This window comes from Pempheris klunzingeri, chromosome 15 (genome assembly GCF_042242105.1).
Source record: "Pempheris klunzingeri isolate RE-2024b chromosome 15, fPemKlu1.hap1, whole genome shotgun sequence".
Classification (NCBI taxonomy): Eukaryota; Metazoa; Chordata; class Actinopteri; order Acropomatiformes; family Pempheridae; genus Pempheris; species Pempheris klunzingeri.
Genome location: NC_092026.1, coordinates 10,377,446 through 10,397,805, shown reverse-complemented (window position 1 = coordinate 10,397,805; position 20,360 = coordinate 10,377,446). Strand labels below are relative to the sequence as shown.

General features: G+C 41.7%; 3 protein-coding genes across 3 annotated transcripts; all 3 read right to left on the bottom strand.

Annotated features, from left to right (window-relative positions):
* Window positions 1–852: 852 nt before the first annotated feature.
* On the bottom strand, window positions 853–2,945 carry foxc1a (forkhead box C1a). The gene has a single exon (XM_070845304.1). The coding sequence runs from the start codon at window positions 2,777–2,779 to the stop codon at window positions 1,361–1,363; it is 1,419 nt and encodes a 472-aa protein (XP_070701405.1). The 5' UTR covers window positions 2,780–2,945; the 3' UTR covers window positions 853–1,360.
* Window positions 2,946–8,845: 5,900 nt separating this feature from the next.
* On the bottom strand, window positions 8,846–12,142 carry foxf2a (forkhead box F2a). The gene is made up of 2 exons (XM_070845378.1): window positions 10,908–12,142; window positions 8,846–9,344 (listed from the first exon to the last, which is right to left on the bottom strand). Exons 1-2 carry the CDS (start codon window positions 11,836–11,838, stop codon window positions 9,172–9,174), a joined length of 1,104 nt encoding a protein of 367 aa, XP_070701479.1. The 5' UTR covers window positions 11,839–12,142; the 3' UTR covers window positions 8,846–9,171.
* A 1,876-nt stretch (window positions 12,143–14,018) lies between these two features.
* On the bottom strand, window positions 14,019–15,263 carry foxq1a (forkhead box Q1a). Its single transcript, XM_070845346.1, has one exon. The coding sequence runs from the start codon at window positions 15,125–15,127 to the stop codon at window positions 14,315–14,317; it is 813 nt and encodes a 270-aa protein (XP_070701447.1). The 5' UTR covers window positions 15,128–15,263; the 3' UTR covers window positions 14,019–14,314.
* Between the last annotated feature and the right edge of the window lie 5,097 nt (window positions 15,264–20,360).

The following is a 20,360-nucleotide window of genomic DNA, read 5'->3' as shown; positions in this document are numbered from 1 at the left end:
TGAGGGGAAAACAAGCCATAGAGTCTTTACAACTGTTTTAGGGGGGAAACTAGGAACTAGGATTACAATTTAAAAAAAAATCAATCTGACATTTGGTGTCCATAAAGCCAATTTAATATCCTCTCATTCGTAAACATCCTCTGAAAAACTGGGACGAGTCACTTATGATAAAAATAAAAAAACAAAAAAAAAACAACGTGGCGGTCGTAGTTGTCTCCGTTCCCGTCAGTGTCAAGTCAGACTGGTGAGAATTCAAACATTCAGACTGAAGTGACAACGGGACTCTCTTTGGCATGTGTGGTATGATATTAAGTAAGCGCTGGTATGCGCCAGTAAACACACAAGGCAATCCAAAACAAAGTTGTGCTGCGTGCAGGCTGGTCCTCAGGTCAACATCATCTAGTATGAAGCCTTTTCGGATGTGACAATAAGAATAGAAACCGTAAATGAAATCTGAATGTTAAAAAGCATCCTCAACGAGAGGTTCTCTTTGGACGTGCGCACGCCGTTGGATACACATTTGCCTTTTTCCTTAATATTTCTTTAATGTTTCCTCTGAGATCTTCTCCCAAACGAAGGTGAGAAGCTAAGAACGCGCTTCTAGGGGATTTATTATGAGTAAACACATAATTGCATGTTGTTAGATCCGAATCTGTGCAGCAGATTACAGCCCAAACCATCCTGAATTTAGTTTGGATATATTGTGACGAACCATCATAGAAAAAAAAAAACACCTAAATCTCACAGGTCAGATTAATAACGAGGCCTATTTACCTTCCACACAACTCTAACACGGCTCAGACTGAGACATCACTAGCCTGTATTCATGTCTGTAAGAAACGAGGCGTTAACTTAAACTCACATAAAATGACCATTTATTAAACAAACAAACAAATCCTTCAAAATACTTTTCAACAAAGGAAGAATCTTTGAAATAGTACGGCGATATACACGTTCCTTTTTCTTACTTTTTTTTTTTTCTTATAATGGAACAAGTTTTTGGACAATTAAGGCAATTCAATTTAGAAACACTTTTTTGGTGTTTGGTCCATAATATCCGGCTACATTTTTTTTTTTTAGAAATAAATTACTATATGCAATTTACACGTCCATGAAAACTGACATATCCTTAACATATCATATAAAGCCACAAAAGCAAAAAGAGACTTACGTGTTATTTGCAGTAACACTGTTCTTTAGAAAAACCAAGATCAAGTCTTTTCTGTTTTTTTGTTTTCTGTCTCACATTAGTCCTTGTGTTGTGGGCAGGTAAGAGAGGGGGGGGGGACGTTGAATTTTACTGGAAGAGTTCAAACACTGTGAGGAAAATACTGAGCCTGTTTTTGTTTTGTTTTTTTGGTCAGAACTTGCTGCAGTCGTATACGAAAGCTCCCGAAGTGCGATAGATGGATTGGCTCGGTGGGAATGACATCTGACAGCTGTTATTCCCATTCACCGGTGAATTATTCAAGCCAATTCTTTGGGATTCAAACATCTCTCGGACTGAATGGAAGTTCTGCTGCTGTGCTGGGTACGTTGCGCCCAGATGGCCCAGGTCTCCGGCCTGGTTGAGGTACCATGAGGTCAGCCTCCCTTGGTGGGGATGGTGGCCCTCCTGCCCAGAGTTTAGATTACCGTGGGTCAGGGAGGATGAGGTGGTGGTGATTGAGTAATCTGGCAACGTTTCATCCACGGTGGTGCTCGGTGCCAAGTGGCTAGATCTGTCTCCGGCGTACAAGCTCATGGCTTGCATGTTACAATGATAGGTTGCGTTGGAGGTAGTGGAGATGGAGTTTTGGTTACAGGGTGAACTATAGACAGATGTCTGACTTGGAGAATAGTTTAAGGACAAAGATGGTGTTATACCTGTCCTGGTGGAGGCGGTGAGGCTGGAGGGGAGCTCACTGGCCCCTTGTGGAGACCCCCGGAGGGAGGTCATGATGTTGTCTACGCTGAAGCCCTGCGTCGAGGCCTGGCCGTGGTGCTGGTGGTGCTCGGAGCTGTCCATGCCGATGGACCTATTGGAGGGGATGCTGTGGGGGCTCCCGCTGGACATGCTGCTGCTGTCCGGGCTCTCGATTTTGGGCACAGTGCTCAAAGAGGGCGAGTCGGCCTGCGGTGGCGTGGCTGTCCCGTTCTCGGTCTTAATATCCTGGATCCTCACGGGCTTGGAGCCCTGCACCGGCTGCTCCTGCTCCCGGCCTGGCTGCCTCGTCGCCACATCCTTCTGCAGCCGATCTTCTTTCTCTTTGAGCGCGTCCTTCTTTTTGAACCGCCGCCTCCTCCTCAAGAAGCTCCCGTTTTCAAACATGTTGTAAGAGTCCGGGTCCAGAGTCCAGTAGCTGCCTTTACCGGGTTTTTTGTCATCGCGGGGCACCTTGACAAAACACTCATTCAGAGACAGATTGTGCCTGATGCTGTTCTGCCAGCCCTGCTTGTTGTCTCGGTAAAATGGAAACCTCTCCATGATAAACTGGTAAATCCCATTCAGGGTCACCTTCTTGTCAGCCGAGTTCTGGATAGCCATAGTGATGAGCGCAATGTAGCTGTAAGGGGGTTTGACCATATCCTTGGGCTGAGGTTGGGGGGTGTACGGTCCATACGCCCGGGCCATGCTGGCTGGGTACTGGTCATGAGCCGCATGAGAGTACATATTCATAGGCGCTGGCATCCCCGTGTATCCCCCTCCGGCAGCGGCCCGGTAGTAGCTCGGGTCGCTGCTGATGTACGGCACAACGCCCAGTGAGTTGGGACTGGAGACGGAGTAGCGAGCCTGCATGTCTTCACTCTTAACTGAAAAATAAAGCTCCAAAATACGCAGACGGGGAGCTCCACTTCTCCCTCCTCTGAGTGCCGAGGCGCTCAAACCACACTTCCTCACGGCTCACTTTAAAAAGACGGAAAAGTCTCAACGACAGTGCGGCGCGCTGGATCTCAGCAGTCTTTAAGCCGTCCCCATCTCTGTGTCTCTATGAAACGCACATTGAAAAAGTTCTGAACTTTGGACATCCGTCACTGTTAAATTCGTCGTTAAATTCTTTCCTCCTTTTTGCTGCCAGTGGAGCTCCTCCCCAAAAGCGCACGAGTTGTCCAATGGGAAGTGAGGCCGCGCGGAGGGAGCGCAGAGCTCCTGGCCACACTCAGGGATTTTAGAAAAACTAGAGGAGGTGTCGGTAACTCCCAGCCCGCTCCAGCCAAGGCTTCAGACGTGACAGAGCAGCTCGCATGTACACAATCAGACCATGGAGCGCGTATTCCCGCACACTTTGATACAAAATGACATCCCCTGCTAAGACCTGTTGCTGCATTAAGAAAACAAAAGCAGACGACTCAGCGTCCAAATTGAAAAGCCCAATATCCATCCATAAATCTGGATAATATAGCATTAGATTTTTTTTTTCTGATATGTATGTAAAAAAAACAAACAAAAAGACAAATTACGCATGGTGATTTTATCTGGCACGCTCTCCTGCGGCTCCTAATATGCAAGTAATTCATTAGATTATTTCCTCCAGAAGAGACAGTCACACCAGCACACCAAACGGTGCGGTTTACGTGCAGTTTTAACGTCTTTAAAAGTGCATTTTTACTAGTGAGAAGACTCAACACCAGCAGCAGATCACAGTGAGATCAAAGCGGGGCAGAGCCTCGCATCGCTGGCAGCGGGCGGTTAAGTGAGATCTCATTAGGCCTGCTGCGGGAATTAAAGACAGTTTGGGCTGAGGGAGGCCAGAGGTGTGGGAGTTTATTCAAGAAAGGGATTTAAGGGCTGGGAAACCAAACGGGACGGCCGGGACACCTTACATATGGCGCTTTTCATCAAAAATATTTAAATCTCTGTTGTGTTGTGATGTTAGAGGCCTTTTGGGAATTTATTGCTCCTGTAAAACCGAATAAACAAGTGTTGTATTATGAGTCTACTCATAGTTACCCCTCCATTTATCTTTAATTTTATAAGGTGTTTTATGGCAGACTTTGGACTTTTACGCAGCGTAATTCATTTCAAGGCTGAGGTTTGAAATTAAAGAAGATTTTGACCAAAGATGGTTCAATGAGCCGACCCTGCAGGCCTCAGCATCGCCCTGCTGTCAGAGGCGAATGTGCATGAAATCGTAAATGGTCATTGTGAGGCAAAGTTACAGTCCCAATATCTATGTAATCCTCCGCAGGTCGTCTTAATTAAATGTCCGTGCAGTGGCCTGGTGCTGCGCCGGTTTCTCCTTACATGGACCCGGGCATGAACTTTTTCCACCGCCCTGGGCTGTTTACACAACTCACGACGGGCCTTTTACTTAATACCACGGCCTGCCCACCCAGTCCTCCTTAACTCTTTATTATTTGAGGCGTCCACAACTGAGGCACCGTGGACAAACGTGAATGGATGTCAAAAAAATAAAAATAAAACAGGAAAAACGTTTTTTTTTGTTTTTTGTTTAAACCAATATGATTACAATATATGCACATTAGGGCAGCGTTATAATTAATTGATTTATGGTGACGTAGACAGCAGTTTTGATAATATTTGGTCAATTGAATTGAAATAAATGTAATTTCAGATTTATTTGTACCACTAAATCTGCCAAATCATTGCAAAGTTTTCAGTACAAAGCAAAAGGCCGAGACCAGAGCATATAATTAGACAAAGGGAATTCAAACCTGCACTAGTATGTTAAAATAAAACAGTTAATAAATGTAGTATGATGCTTCCTAAATGAGACTTAGACTGTATGGTGATGTTAACATAAAAATCCTGAAACAGAGGGAGAGAGAGCGTCTATTTAAGTCTATTAGAGGTTCATCATAACTATGATTGTGGCTCCCTCTAGTGTTCAGAAGTGGTTCTGCAGCTTCCCCCTACTGGCCTGCACTGATCCGTGTAACCCAGTTGGAGTTGAAGTTACTTCTTTAGCGGCCGCCAAATATTTTATCATAGCAGACTTTTCAAACCTACATTTCTGAGCAGATGCTGTCATTATATGCTGAAGGTGATTTATTGGACAAATAAGTCACCGAGCCAGACCCCGTCTGCACTGTTTGTTGATGTTGATCTAATTCATAAACTCTGTAAATGATTAACACAATTGAGAGTCATTTAACTAGTTAATGTGTGTGGTGATGTGCGGTTCATCTATCGGACTAGAGGAGCCTCTGGAAGGCAAAGAGGCTGCAGAAGATTAATAAGACACTACTGCCACCCCACGGTCTATCTCAGTACTGCAGTCTGACACCAGGACTGCAGTCTGAAATTAGTACTACAGTCTGAAATTAGTACTACAGTCTGACACCAGTACTGCAGTCTGAAATTAGTACTGCAGTCTGACACCAGTACTGCAGTCTGAAATTAGTACTGCAGTCTGACACCAGTACTGCAGTCTGAAATTAGTACTGCAGTCTGAAATTAGTACTGTAGTCCGACACCGGTACTGCAGTCTCAGCCGGAATGAACTAAAAGGGAGCATTTATTATGAGAAATGAGGCACCAGTCATCAGAGGAAATAAAGAGATGTACGGCCAAATCAGTAGATACAGATAGACTTATACATTAGCAGTTTGTTAGTGTTTCCACTCTCACTGTTCTGTGATTTAACTGAACATTTTCCCTTCAGTAAAAGTACAAACATAGGAACACCCAAATATACTTTAAGCACCAAGAGTAAAAGCACTCACTGTGCACAATGGTCTATTGGTATGTAATAGTTTTAGTGTTTCAGCCAGTAAAGGATGGGATCATTTTACTTACTTTAAATATACTGCCAAGGTGATTGTGAATTTCCCTCCAGGAATCAGTAAAGGCTCATCTTAACACATTATGATACATCATAGTTCATTTGTCAATTATATTTTGAATTATTAATCTAAATATGCAGAGTAACTAGTCACTACAGTTGTCAAATAAATTTAGTGGAGTGCAATGTACAACATTTACATCTGAAGTGTCATGGGGAATAAATATAATTAAGCAGAAAATGGGAATACTCATGGAAGAACACGTATGCACTTAGTTATTGTAAACTGGGCCCTTGTTTGTTTAAGGAGCCATTCATTCGTTATAACTCTGGTTATTCCTACATGGGAACATCTAATTATTTTAACGCACCACATTCAGTTTTCAACACAGGTTATGGTGTGCACGTGTAAAACTATGTATGTGCGCTGCATCTTAGTCAAAAACTGAAACATGTTTTTAAGTATATACACATATTTTCATTGAAAAGACTCTTATAGCAACTCTGTCACAGTGTGTGGAAGATTCAGCACCCCCAGCATCACCACATCCACTTCAAGATCCCAATATCAAGCTTTTCAGTCAAGTTAAATTGGTAAAATTGCACCACATCACTTAATCACATAATCTTAATGGTTTCCACTCTGGGTCATGTAGACACCAAGACAACAATGATGTTCAGGAGCAGTCAGGAGCTGTATAAAAGACACTGGTGGAAAATGTTCTTGGCTACTTATCATCACTCACCTAACTTTCACCTTTTATCTATTTCAAATATTTTATTAATGTCATTTGGCTGAATTTACACATTTACCTGATGCTTTGTTCCACACTGATTTCTTTTCACTAATCGCATCATTTTCATGAAATCTCATGGGGGAGGTGTCCACTGAGGAGTAAGACACTAAAACTGGTCTTCACAATGAAAGAAACCTTTTTGAAAGTTTTTTTTTTTCTCTTCTTTCATTTGATACATTTTCTACAGATTCTTCCCTCAGTCTGATCTTTGTTTTTCTGTGTAATTTAAAATAATCTGAAGGCTCTGATCCGAGCTGGACAAACAGGCTGGTGAAAAATTGTACCATCTTTTTTTTATATATATAAAAATCAGATTCAATGCAAAGCACAGACTCAGGTGTAGGACAAATTTATGAATAATTATTGAATATTTGTACATTTGAATTGAAGACATTTTTAGACTTTTTAAGGACTAGCAGCCATTCTGCCCAGTGAATTACTAACTCACTGAAGAGGTATTTTTTGTGATAGGTTTCAATGAGCCGTGGCTAGTGGCCAAAGCTGTAAACTGTAAATGTCTGCATCTCCCTGTACTCTGACAAAACCACCTGTATTCTCCATGTATGTGCAGGTGATATTTGATGCTGCGTTTAATTGGTGTAACATCTGCATTTTTTGCTTTTGTAAAATTACTTCCTCACTAATATTTATCACAAAAAAAAGCAGCAAGCCAAAAGTTCTGAATGTTTGACCATAAGTGTATAAACCACTGTGTCATTTTATTCATTCTGATTTGCTAAATTTGGGGTATATATTTTATATATACACACCAGGGATTGCAGATATGCTCAAATGTATTCCTAATTCTCTTCAGCACTGGACAGCACAGACAATAATCTTGTAGTCTTTAAATGTAACAACCGTGTGTGCTCTCACTCTGAAAACTAAATGGTAAATGACACTGGCCTTTCTAATCTGTCAACACTGCACCGCCTACATTAACAATACAACATGCAACTCTATGATAGATGTAATCATTTTGTACTTGACCTCTAAAGATCTCAGAACTCATGTTATTAGACTTGGAAAATTACAAGATTTAGGGTTAACATGAAGCACGTAGAAGGACAGGCATGAAACACCAGATGAAGAGCAGACTGTCAGACTGATTACAGCAGGATGCAATGAAACATTTATTCTGAACAAATTGTGTTTATTGAACTTCCACGTATGGACATATGTTGGCCTAAAAATTATTATTATTAGTAGTAGTAGTACATTTTTCATTTTTGATGGCAGGGTGGTATATTCACACTATTCAAACATCAGTCTTTGAACATTTGTGTCTTTTTAGATTCACCGTCCTGAGTTTATGACCATATCTGTGTCTCAAAATTCTTCGATGCCAAAACGTCTACAACTTTAATCTGCAAAGACTCGGCTATCCAGCCACTTGTGGATTAATAATCATGTCAACCTCCCCTGTAGTCCACATCAATTCACTGCAGTGCATAAAAGCCTATTTATGGATAATCGACGTAAGAGCACCATTGTCTGTGTTCAGCATTTAAAGGTCAGTGACTGACCAAACACTGTTCTCGTGTAACTTCCCCCTAATGTGATGGGCACAAATGAGAGGGAGCAACTTCCAACCACCACGAGGTGGCGGTGTGGTCACGTGGAAACCAACAGGGCTGAATGAGGAATGAAGAGTTTCTAATTGAGCTGTGAAATGAATGTCCTCTTTAGACTTCTTAGGATAAAAAAGAGACACAGATAACTATTAGATTATGGTCAGGTTATGAACAGCCTTAGAGGAGGGTGTACTGTCTTTTAAATCATTTTTAAACTCGTCTCTTCCAAACATAACATGCCTGATGAGTGTCTCACAACCTTTCTCATACAAAACTGACGTTAAGTAGCCTTGATCGGCTTTCCAGAGTGGAAATAAGACACGATGTTGACTAAGGAAAGCACTGTTAAAACAACTGGCATTTCATTATGGTGCTCAGTGTCTCTGCAAAGTGCCAACCATTAATAATTGCAATTTTGCTCTTTTAAGCATTTGTTTTAGGGGGGGAAACCAAAGAAGTAGAAATTCAAACCCAAACCTTTCTGAAGGGTCAGCAATACAAGGATAGAAGTCAGTGAGATGGAACGCACACTGCTTTTCTAAATTGGCTGGGTATAATATTATTATTATTATTATTATTATTATTATTATAGGAAGAAGAAGAAATAGAGGACGACATGAGAACTGCAGTGCTTATTTAAAAAAGAGCTTTGTTTAAAAAAAAACTTTCATAAAAAGACTAACTGCTGGAGACATCAAACACTTACAAATCATCTTTAAAAATAAATCTCTTTAATGACTTCTTGCAGGAAATCCGCCACAATTTCAGCAACTTCAGGAAAAACAATATTAAGTGCACGAATAAAGATAAATTCAGGTACGTGTACGGTATGTATTTATTCAGTACAAATGTTGATATTGCTTATCCGTGTGTGTAAAGTCAGCGTGCGGTGCCACAGGAGGTCCTCACATCATTAACTGTTCATCATAATAAGGTGAAAGTTCACTGCAGAAAAACTGTCTCTGACTAAAATGGACTAAAAGGGACCAAAGAGGCTGCTGAAGTGACTCCACCTGAGGGCTGAATTTAGCGGGGGGGAAAAAAGTCCAGGAAACGTCTGTCTGTGGAGTTTCATCACATGACGCACGGCTTCACGTCCTGATAGACGCTCTGATGGTGGTGATGAAGCTGATGGTAGTAAGATCCGCCGGTGCTGGGATGAAGGGAAGAGATTCCGTTTAGGTTCAAAACGAAGTCCTTCCTGTCGCACACAGGAGCCGAGTGGCTGGAATACCGAGACAACCCCACTGTGAACACACAGGACACACGAGGTCACGCCATCATGTCTTTAGTTCGGGTGTATCTGGATATTTTTGTTGTTGTTGATGCCTGTTTTTTTTTTTTTTATTCCAACAGCTGGATAACAAAAAAATATGCGTTTTCATTCATGTGTAGTAGAGGTAAAAATTTTGAGGTAAAAATTGCACTTTTTAGTAAGGAGCCCTTTACTTATTTATTAATGACTTTATTAATTACTACAAATAAATTACTAAGGCCAATTATAAGTCATTTATAACTTACAGAGCTTGCCAGTCTTATCCTTAGTATTTGTATCCAAAAATGTTGTCATAAATGTTGGTCTTCATTTTTTTAACTTTCAAATGAGCCATTAAATCTACAAATATTGATAAAATATTACAAGATTGTTTTGTTTGCAGTTATCTCAAGTCTGTTGTTGTAACTGATTTTAAATAAATGAATAATTAAAAAAAACCAAACACTTTATGGTTATGAAACCATTTTAGTACAGGTAATGAGCAGGCCTTTTTCACAGGGTAGATTTTCTCAATGACCTAAATTCTAAAAGTGATAAATAAATAATAGAAATAAAACAAGCAACTCGGGGGAGCAGCCATATTTGAATTTTTCACAACTTGGCGACCCTAATTATGTTCTTATTAGTAGCTCGAAGGGGAATAAACCAGAGTAAATCATTTATTAACCATCAATATAGTCATAATTTATAATTATAAAACATTCGTTAGGAAGTTGTATCAATTTGTTTTGTCAGGTAAAAGACTATGGAATTTAAATGAAATAAGTAATGAGACATCAGCACGCTCTTCTGTAAATACTGATTATTGGGCTGCTCTTGGTAAAGGCCTTACTGAAATAAGAAATAAAAAATAAAAAACAACCTTTTTCCCCCCACCGTTGAGGATGCTTGTGTTGATTAACATTTTGTTACTTATTCACCTATCGTGAATTCGTCCTTTTTATTGTGTCATTTTCTCCTGTTTTGTAGCTGTTTGCTTCACGTCCTCCTGCACAGAGGCCTCTAAACAAAGCTGGAGTGAAAATACAATCAAATTGTAAGAAATTTAAATTCAACACTAGGCCGTAATGTGGCGTGTATAAATTGTGACTACTTCACACACTATTTTATGGTACATGATTTTAAGACTGAGCAAGAAAAGGTTTCAAATATTAACCAGTTGTCCAACCAGAGCGAGCCTTTTTAGAGGTTTAAATTGATCACTGAAAATCAGTTTGAGCTTTTACTCATGTTACTCTAAAATGCATTCACATGTGCATTTTACGTGTACACCTCTTATCAAACTTTAAACAAACGTGCATTTTTAAATTTTATTTTGTACAGATGTGCTCATTCTTATACTGTTTCATGCATTTGATGTCTGGAAATCTAACATGACTGCATTTTAGGCAAAGACTGACTTCTGCTTGAGCTGCCATCTCTCATTAAACTACGGTTTAATGCTGATGATGAACTTAAGACGCATCATGGTGCAAATAGGAGTCAGAATACACAACATATAGCTTATGCATATGGATACACAGGGATACTCTACCTGAGATGTCAGAGGAATCCCGCGCACCGTGGTGCAGATAGCCTTGATCCAGAGAGTAAGATGGCATTCCCGTGTGCAGAGCAGAAGAAGGGGGGCTGCCTGATGCCAGCGTCTGCTGTTTGATGTACGAAGAAACACCAGGTGAACTCCAGTGCGAGGCTGCATTTGCATAAGGAGACTGACAGTCCAAAGTGCCCACCATCGCTGCGGAGGACTGCAGGGGGCTGCTGCTGCTGTCCGGGCAATAGTCCGCATTAGAGGCCACCTGACAGGCGGCCATGTACGATGACCCGGAGCCTGATGACATGTGTGGGACGTGGTGTCCCCCTCCGAGTCCCTCGAATCCACCTGGCACTGTATTACCCATCAGGTCTATGTTGTAGCTGTTATGGCACGCTAAAGACCCCGAGGGGGGCTGGAAATCAAAGTTTTGCGGCAACATAGACGCACCGAACCCGAGACCGTTCATCATCCGGTACATTGGTTTCAAAGCTTGGCATTTCCTACGAAAGCCCCGAGGTCTGCGCCGAAAGGAGCCCTCCTCGAACATAAACTCGCTGCTAGGGTCGATGGTCCAGTAGTGCCCCTTGCCGGGTCTACCGAGACCCTTAGGCAGCTTTATAAAACACTCGTTAAGAGACAGGTTGTGTCTGACGGAGTTCTTCCATCCCTGGTATGATCCCCTAAAGAAAGGGAAGCGGGCCTGCAGGAACTGATAGATCTCACTCAGAGTAAGCCTTTTGGTCGGCGAGCTTTGGATTGCCATCACAATAAGAGCGATGTATGAGTAGGGAGGCTTTTCGGGGCGCCTCAAGCCAGAGTTTCCCTTTTTCCACTTGGCTGATGCATTCTGCGCGCTCTCCATCACTGGCTGCGCGTTCAGCAGAGGATCAGATTGATCCAAATGTTGCTTGGAGCTCTCGGTAGTCATGATTACTCCTCTTTTTTGGATCCCTTCTCTGCGGGGGCTCTATAAGCACTCGGGCAACTGACTTTTTTCCCCCCCTGTATTTCAAACGCAATCAAAGGCCTCCTAATGCGATCACTAAACTGACAGTGTCCCTTTGCGATGCTCTGCGCGTTTCGAGTCGTGAAAATCAAGAAACACCAGCTGCTGTTCCTCCTTCCTCTCTCTGTCCATCGCTGGCAATAATTCCACAGGAGAGGGGGAATAAAGCTCCTCGTCTTTGCTTGCGCATATCCACTCGGCCAAACACAACTCGACCACCTATCAATTCTTCAATCTCTCTCTCTGCCCCTCTATCCCCCCGAAATCCCTCCAAGAAATCGCCAGGAACTACTCCCTCCCCATCTGGCCAGGGTCCAGACTAGAAGCCGGACACGGCGCAGTGGAGTAAGACAAATCTCCTCCCACGACTCACTTTCCAAAACACCTCTGACTGAATACATTTGGTCGGTGAAATATTTGATCAAGAAATAAAACACGGTGGATAAAACGACCCATTAAAATAATCCCCCTTTGTCCTCACGTGTGTCTGCAAACAGAGACGTTAGTGGTTTCATTTTGTTAAGGTGCAGAGGGGGGGAGACCGAGTCCTGCAGCGTTCGTTTGTTTGGGTTCTGTTCAGGGTTTAGGGCTGACATGAGAGGACGCATGCGTTTTCCATCAGAGCGTGCCAACGTACCACACACAGCGCGCAAGTGTCAGTTTACCTCCTGGAGCCTGGATTACACCCCCGGAGGAATGCATTCATTAAGAGACTAAGTCTTAAGGAACGATTCAGATAATGAGATATTCAAAATGTCACTTGTGCAAAGATGACTACTGTAACCTCCTTTTTTTTGTACCTTGCTGGAGTTTTTACGCGTCTGGTGTCATGACAGAGCAAACCACCTTCTATAAGGGCGTGAAATGATTCCTCACACGCCAGCACAAGTTACAGTACAACCGACCCAGCAACATCAAACCCGCACACCCCGCTGCGTCCAGGATGCACAGCTGGTTAGAAGGAAATTTACTTTCTAGCCTCAGAAGAATGGGCCTACTAGGAAGACATTTCTTTCTATTGTGGAGTCGAGCTCAGTTCGCTCAGGATGCGCCATTTGTATAAACCCTTTCCTGCGCATGTGTGGTGACTGAGGCGACAGCTATTTGCAGCGCCAGACAGAAAACATAAATATTGGATACCCCTATCCGGCAACAGCAGCGAACACTGAAAAGTAAATACTTATAACGTCAATTCTTTTGCGGCATTAATTATAGAGGAAACGGCAGATTATTATTATTATAATTATTAATATCATCATTTTTTATAATACTCCTTTTCCTTATTAATTTACAAAATATGTACAACACAGGAGGCTGCAAAGTCTTGTAAGCATGAGGCTTTTACATATAGGAAGAGGCCAGTGCAGCCCATATAACAGGCCCCTCACACACTTGCAACCCACCCCTAGCAGAGCTCCAGGAACTTTCCAACGAGGAGTCACGTGAACACATGTCCAGATGAACATTACTGCAGTGTCACCCAACGGGTGTAGGAGTCTCATTTAAGTTTCAGTATTATTTGGCCCCCCACGAGAACGACTGCGTTTGTTATTCTAATATTAACCCTTTCATGCATAGAGGTCACTACAGTGTACAGCTATTCAGAGGTTGTTTTCTTGTATATGCATGAGTTTTGATGGCATAGTTGCACATCAGCCACTACAGTGGATGCTACTGCATCATCTCATACACTGCTAGCCAGTGGCAAGCCATAGATCAACCAAGATGGTCGACAGACAGCCAGAAACACCAAGTTGCTCATTTATTTCTGTTCAAACCTTCTATAAAAAGAGACCCTTGCATCTAAGGAGTCATGCAATTGCTCTTTCCAAGTATTGATTTTATAGTGGGAGGAAATTATGATCAATCACATGTCCACTGAATTGTACATCATGCATCACTAGCTATATTTCAACTACTGGACATGTAAATATATCTTTATAAAATATGGGTTGAAAAATCTTGTTTTTCATGCCTAAAGATGAATAAAAACACTCAGAAAACACACACAATCCTGACTGAGGTTATCATCATTTATGCACGAAAGGGTTAAATAATGTTCCAACAATAGAAGAAAACAGACCATCAGTTGATGTTTTTTTTTTTTTATTTCACTGTAAAGAGCATGTTTTTGGGAAGAGAAAGACACAAGAAAAGTCAAAGTGCACATTTTCAACACAAACAAGAGCGTTAATCGTCGGTTCAGCAACATTTACAACAGAAGTTGTGTATAAAATATCAAATCTGATGATACTTGAAGGGGAAATGACCAGAGGTCCAAAAATAGGGGAGTTTAACACCTTGCCACCACAACAAAGTCCAGTCATCATTCCTCATCAGTGCACATTGATGATTTTTAATCATCCATTAAAAAAAAAGAAGTCACAAAGTCACTCATTTATTTCTGACAGAGCAGCCCACCGCCACATGCGTATGACACATGCGAGTCCATGAAGGGTGGCTGGACGAAAGAAAATGAGGCAGGTGTATTTGAAAGAGGCATCATGAGCTCAGTGTGGCACGGCCAGCTGAAGCCGGGGTGGGGTGGTGCGTGTTCCTCGTGCCAGTCCCTCTTGAAGGGCTTGCTGAGGATGCTGTCTATAGCAAAGGAACTTGTAAACTTGACGCATGAGCCGGTGTTGGTAGAGGCTGCAGGCTGCTCGATGCTCTGCGGCTCCTCCGCCTGCTCGGACACCTCCGGCTCCCTGCTGAACCGCTTATCGATGCGCTTTCTTCTGCGCCTGAACACTCCATCAGCAAACGTGTACTCGCTGTGAGGATTGAGCATCCAGTAATTGTCCTTTCCCCAAGGTCTGGATGGGTCCCGGAGCACTTTGAGGAAACAGTCATTTAGAGACAAATTGTGTCGCACCGAGTTCCTCCAGCCGGTGTAGCTGCCTCTGAAGAACGGAAACTTTTTCATCAGATAGTCGTTTATTTCCGCCAAAGTCAGACGTCCAGAGGGGGAGTCCCGGATAGCCATGGCGATGAGGGCGATGTACGAGAACGGGGGTTTGGGTCTCCGTGTGTACGGCTTGGGCTTGGTGCCGGTGCATGGAGTAACAGGTGGAGGGCTGTGCGCCACGCAGTCTCCATCCGACCCCAGCTCCTCCTCAGCAGAGAGAGGAGAGCGCACGCTCCCCTCCGCATCACTGGACACCTCGAAATGTTTCATGTCACAGTGGCTTCCGCACAAAACCTCCAACTTCATGCTTTTTGACGAATCTTCCCCTTCGACACTGCTGCGCGAGACTTGATCCAATAAGTCTGCGTAAAGTCCTGAGGTTGTGCGCGTCAAGACGATTTGAATCCAGTGAATTCCTTCTTCGCTATCATACCTGTCAGAGTTCTGCAGCCTCTCTCACCTGCAAACGTGTGTGAGCTGCAGTTTATAGCCGGCTCACCTCAGGACCAACCCAAGAGGGCGGAGTTAAATGATTTCCAAACATTTGGAGCATCACAAAACATGTGCAGATGACAGTATATCATAAAACTGATCACAAAAACAGTTTTATCGTGACTCCATTATATAGTAAGAGAGTAAAACGTAAGAGAAACACCAGTGAGTGCCAGTGAGGGCAATAATAAAGCTTTATTATTGCCTCACCTGTGAAATATGATCTGGCAGACACCTTGGGACTATTTTACCTGAGACAACCAGGTGGCGTATGTTTCCTTTGTATGTAAAAGGAGTGGTGCCTGCAGGTACTGCAGTATCATTTGTCAATTTCAGGTAGATGTAACACTGGAATTTTTTGCTTCCTAATTATATCGAAAACAATATTCTGCACCGTTTTTCCAGGATGGAGTGTAATATCTAAAAAAAAAAAAAAAAAAGAGCAGAAAAGATGCGAGACATGACAGCAGAGAAAGCAGGTCTCACATCAAAGCTTCCCGCTCAGGGGTGAACTTTAGATGTTCATGCCAACTTCACAGCTACACAGAAACCATTGTTACTGTGTTTCTCATATTAAAATAGTGGGTCTTTCCTTCCTGTTCCTCAGTGCCGAGATCAGTAGTTCAATAAGTAACAAATTACTTGTCATGATTTATTTTCTGTCTGAATGAACCGCCTTGAGGTTTTGGGAGACGGGGTGCCACTTGTGATGCAATTCCAAGGAAACAGACAACAAGGACCAGATCCACTAAAGATACTTTTGAACTATATATTAAGCCTTTAATAGCTAATATCTGTGTGTCATCCTCATTTAGTGCAACTGCACAGTCCGGATACCATTCCATGATCCTCCCACGCACCCACTCTGGTTTACCTGGCAGTCATGTTGAACTCAATAACCCACATTTGTATAACTGCTGCTCTTATTTTCTGCAAATTATCAGACCAAAACACTGGTTTCGTGGGTCGTGCTGTGACAGTGTCACTACACAGACAAATGGAAAAATAACATCACCACAAACCACCTGGAAACCAGTGTTGATGACACCCTAAGCTGCTGATATGTTGTTACTGAGGTGGTTTAGCTTTTGTTTATGCCAACTGTACTTTTCAAGTTGTTTTTGTATGGAGGCTACACACGTTTGTGCTGGTGTGAATGTTTTGATTTTCAGGTAATGATCTGTTTGTGTTGTCGGTGACACCCAATCCACGGTGAAGTCAGTATTTTAAAAAGGTGGCATGTCAAGGATGGATTCCTGTAAGCTAACCACACAATGACAAGAGCTCAGATACCACATATTCATTCTGGCCACTGCATGTAGCAGCTTGTGAGGCCATCGTGTGTCTGTGTGTGTTCCTGTGTACATCAGGATCTACCTAATAAAACCTTATCTGCTATGGCTTTAAAAAGGTGGAACCAGAGAGGGATATGTGAGCTTTATATACTGCCAAGAGGTGTATGATGGAAGAAAAGGGAGGTGGCGGGGGGTTAATAATCCTTCATAAAGCATTTACTACTGGCTAGAATATTTGACCACTTATAGAAAGCAGATACAACGTGGACCAAAATTATTTTATTAAAATTTTATTAACATTTACAACTGCAGACTTGATGCTTAAAACTTTTCCTAAAAGCGTCTCAACATTTATATCTGCAGATGATATGGCTAATTAGAAAGTAAGAAACCCATGATGCTTATGAATAACCAACGTTTCTAACTGCAAAAATCTGGCAACCCAATATTTGCAATGGCCTATGGCATCAGTTAATCATTTATTGAACATGAATTAAGCCATTAGTGACACCTCATAAGCCCTTAATTAGGCAGTGGTATGATGTTGTTTAACTACTTTAAATACTACTACAAATATAGTAATAAAAAAAATGGTTTATTTGTGAAAGCTCAAACGCTTGGCAGGCATATCAACCTTTGAAAATAGATTAAAAATGCGTCTATATAGTTACATTTTCCTGCCATAAATTATCTTAATTATAGGCTGCAGCTCTTATTGTCTCATCCGTTCTCATCAGAGCTGTGAGATTTATGAGCACATTAGATACAGCACCTTTCTGCAGATCAGACACTAGATCAGATAAGAGCTTTCAGTTTTCATTAAATCGGTTTTGGAAGCACACACCTGTAAGCCATAAAAATGTGAGACTATGGACGGAGTGCCCATGGACGCTTTGTATGTCTTGTCACAATGAAATTGAATTGGACATTTCAGATGCAAATGTGTATTTGGGTGCAGTATACTATAATTATAGCTCTGAGTCCGGCCTTGAGGCATCACTTGTTGATATGTTGAAATGAGGAACAGTGTGAAACATGTTGTCAGACGTCAGTGACTAACGCTCTGATTATTGCCAATACAGTCCGGTGATTCACTGGCACCGTGTTTAGGTCATAAACATTCAAGACTCACAAACTGATGCCAACACAATAAACTGCATGCACAGAATACACGTCTACACACATACATACAGTAGTTGGGTGAAAAACACGCACACAGTTCAGCGTATGTAGCGCATACTACAGTTACAGTTGCTGACAGTCAGTTTCTTCCACTATTTTTTTTAAGCTCCAAACACCAGTTAAACAGTACTTTGCTGTCTGGAAGGTGACTGGGCCCAGCATTAACTCATGAAAGAGACACAGTCACAAGCCTAATGAGTTCCCTCTGCCTGCAGTCGTTTGTGGAGGAAAATAGCTCACCAGTCATTTGTTGGAGGGCATCAGGAAGAAGAATAAACATTCTTAGTTGACTGCAGGTGTGAAGAGCAAAGCTGTGGCTAAACACACCACAGGAAGTGCAACATCAAATCTGTGTGGCATCAAGTTGAGTTGAATTGTGTGTTGGTATGTTCAAGAATTTCTCAATCGTGCCTCGGCTTCTTAACAGATTTTGCTAATGTTACTGTAGCTTGATCGGTTTATGAGTTTGTGGTGGAATTATGATGCGCAGTAGTTATGGAAATAAGAGATGAGATGATGAAGGCAAACCCCTCAAAACAACTGAGATATGTTGTCTGCTTTTTGCGTGTGCCAGTGAAACAGTCTATACAATTCCCCTTTTAGGAGCTAATGAAATCAAAAAGAGATAAATGTTGTAAAGGGAGCTTTAATTATGGCCCCAGTGGTCTAAATATCTAAATTGAATAGCAGGACACATATAACCCCACTGAGCATTATGTAATTATATAAATACTGTGCTGCACATCCCCACCTGTACATTCATGTGCCTTTCCCGTTTTTTTACATGTATATTTCAGTTAATACATGATTTTGTTAGTTATAGTTATATTTATTGGTAGACAGATTAGGACACATTACTTCAAAATATCTGAGAAAAATATTTAAACCCTGCTTAGCATTTCAGTAATGTAAACTGTTGCAGCAAATTCCACGAGACATCTAAAAATAACCCTGCGAAGACATCAACCTGACGAGGATTTAGTTTGCATAACTCTCCAGCTCAAGACCCGTCTCTTTCTCTCCCTCTCTCAGTGCAAACAATAAGATTTTGCGTGCGAGGCAGGGGACAATTCAAGATGTTTTGCAGAAGATTATGTTGCTGAGAGCGGAACGTTCATTGAGTGGCTTCAGAGCCAGAGATGTCTTCAAAAGTTCAAAATAAAACCAGTTTCATGTTGATTCCAGGAATTGCTTCATGCTATTTATGGCAGGCATGTGTTTATTGTCGTTGTACAATACATACACCTCAAAATATTTCATGAGCCACTAATTATAGTATTTGGACAGCTCTGTTTTGAAACCACGTTACCTGTGTCTCCTTATCTACTGGAGCATTACGGTTTTGCACAACATGTGCATGTTCTTAGTCATTAGTCTGTTTCTTGGTGTGTACCTGGTCCCACCCTCTGAATACACACATTCTGTTGTTTCACCTGTTAAGTGCCAGGTGTAGGAAAGATTCTGTTCATGTGACTTTGTGTGACTTTCTTTATCTTTTAATATGCTTAAATAGGTGATGCGTGAGACACAAATTGAAAAGTGACATTAAAACAAAGTTCAAGTTGTCTCATGTTGTCCTGATAGGAGAAGAAGCAATGAAAGGAGGAATGAAAGCAAGCCTCTGCCTGTTGCTGGTTTGGAAAGTTTCTATTTTGGTTTTCAAACAACTGGAAAAAATGTTCTGAAGACGCAATAAAAATCTCAAGCAACGAGGTTATCAAAAGGTGTGGAAGGATAGAAATGTGAGCTCTTTTTTCCTACAGTAGTTCTTATTATGTTGGGGACCACTTCAGAATCCAGAATTACACTGTTGAAGACAGGTACAACACAATTATATCTGTCTGCATGCCTCTTTAGATCTTCAGATTTTAGACTTTCTAATTTCTCATTTATCAAATAATGTGTATTTAGTGTTTTCATTCAGCTATATACAGTACATATTACCCTGCTGTACAGGTCTATGCTTTTCACCTCGTCTTAGTCAATTATTATTTGCGATAATATTTATTTATTATAATATTTCTCAATGTAACATTCTTACATATAGTTGAGTTATGTCAGTTAGCTGCTCTGTTGTTGAAAAATCTGCTTTGTCTATCATTTATATCAGCTATATTGTGTAATAGATGAAAGTATACTGATGGTAAAAAAAAAATAAAAAAAAAAAAAAAAAAAAATCAAAGGCAGACTAATGAGCCAGGATAGTAGAAAAAAAATTGCAGTTCCTATTTTGTTTTCACATTTGCATCAGATGCCGTTTCAGTTAATACCGCTACAGGCACCCTTGGACGAGGTTCGACACCCCATAGCTGTTAGGTACTGGAGGCTGGTTTGGTATACTTCATGCAAGCCATCTGTGTGAGTACACCACTTAACTCCTCTCTCATGTTTAGACAAAAAGGGGGGAATGGGGTAAACACTGCCAAAGACGCGGCACTGAGGGTGGGGTTGAGATAGAAATGAAGTTTAGCCTGCAAATGGGGGAACGGTTTCCACACTGAATGGGGTTTTAACGTCATAACAGTGTAAGTGATGACAGTAAAAGCATTAAGAAAAGGGATTGGTCCTCT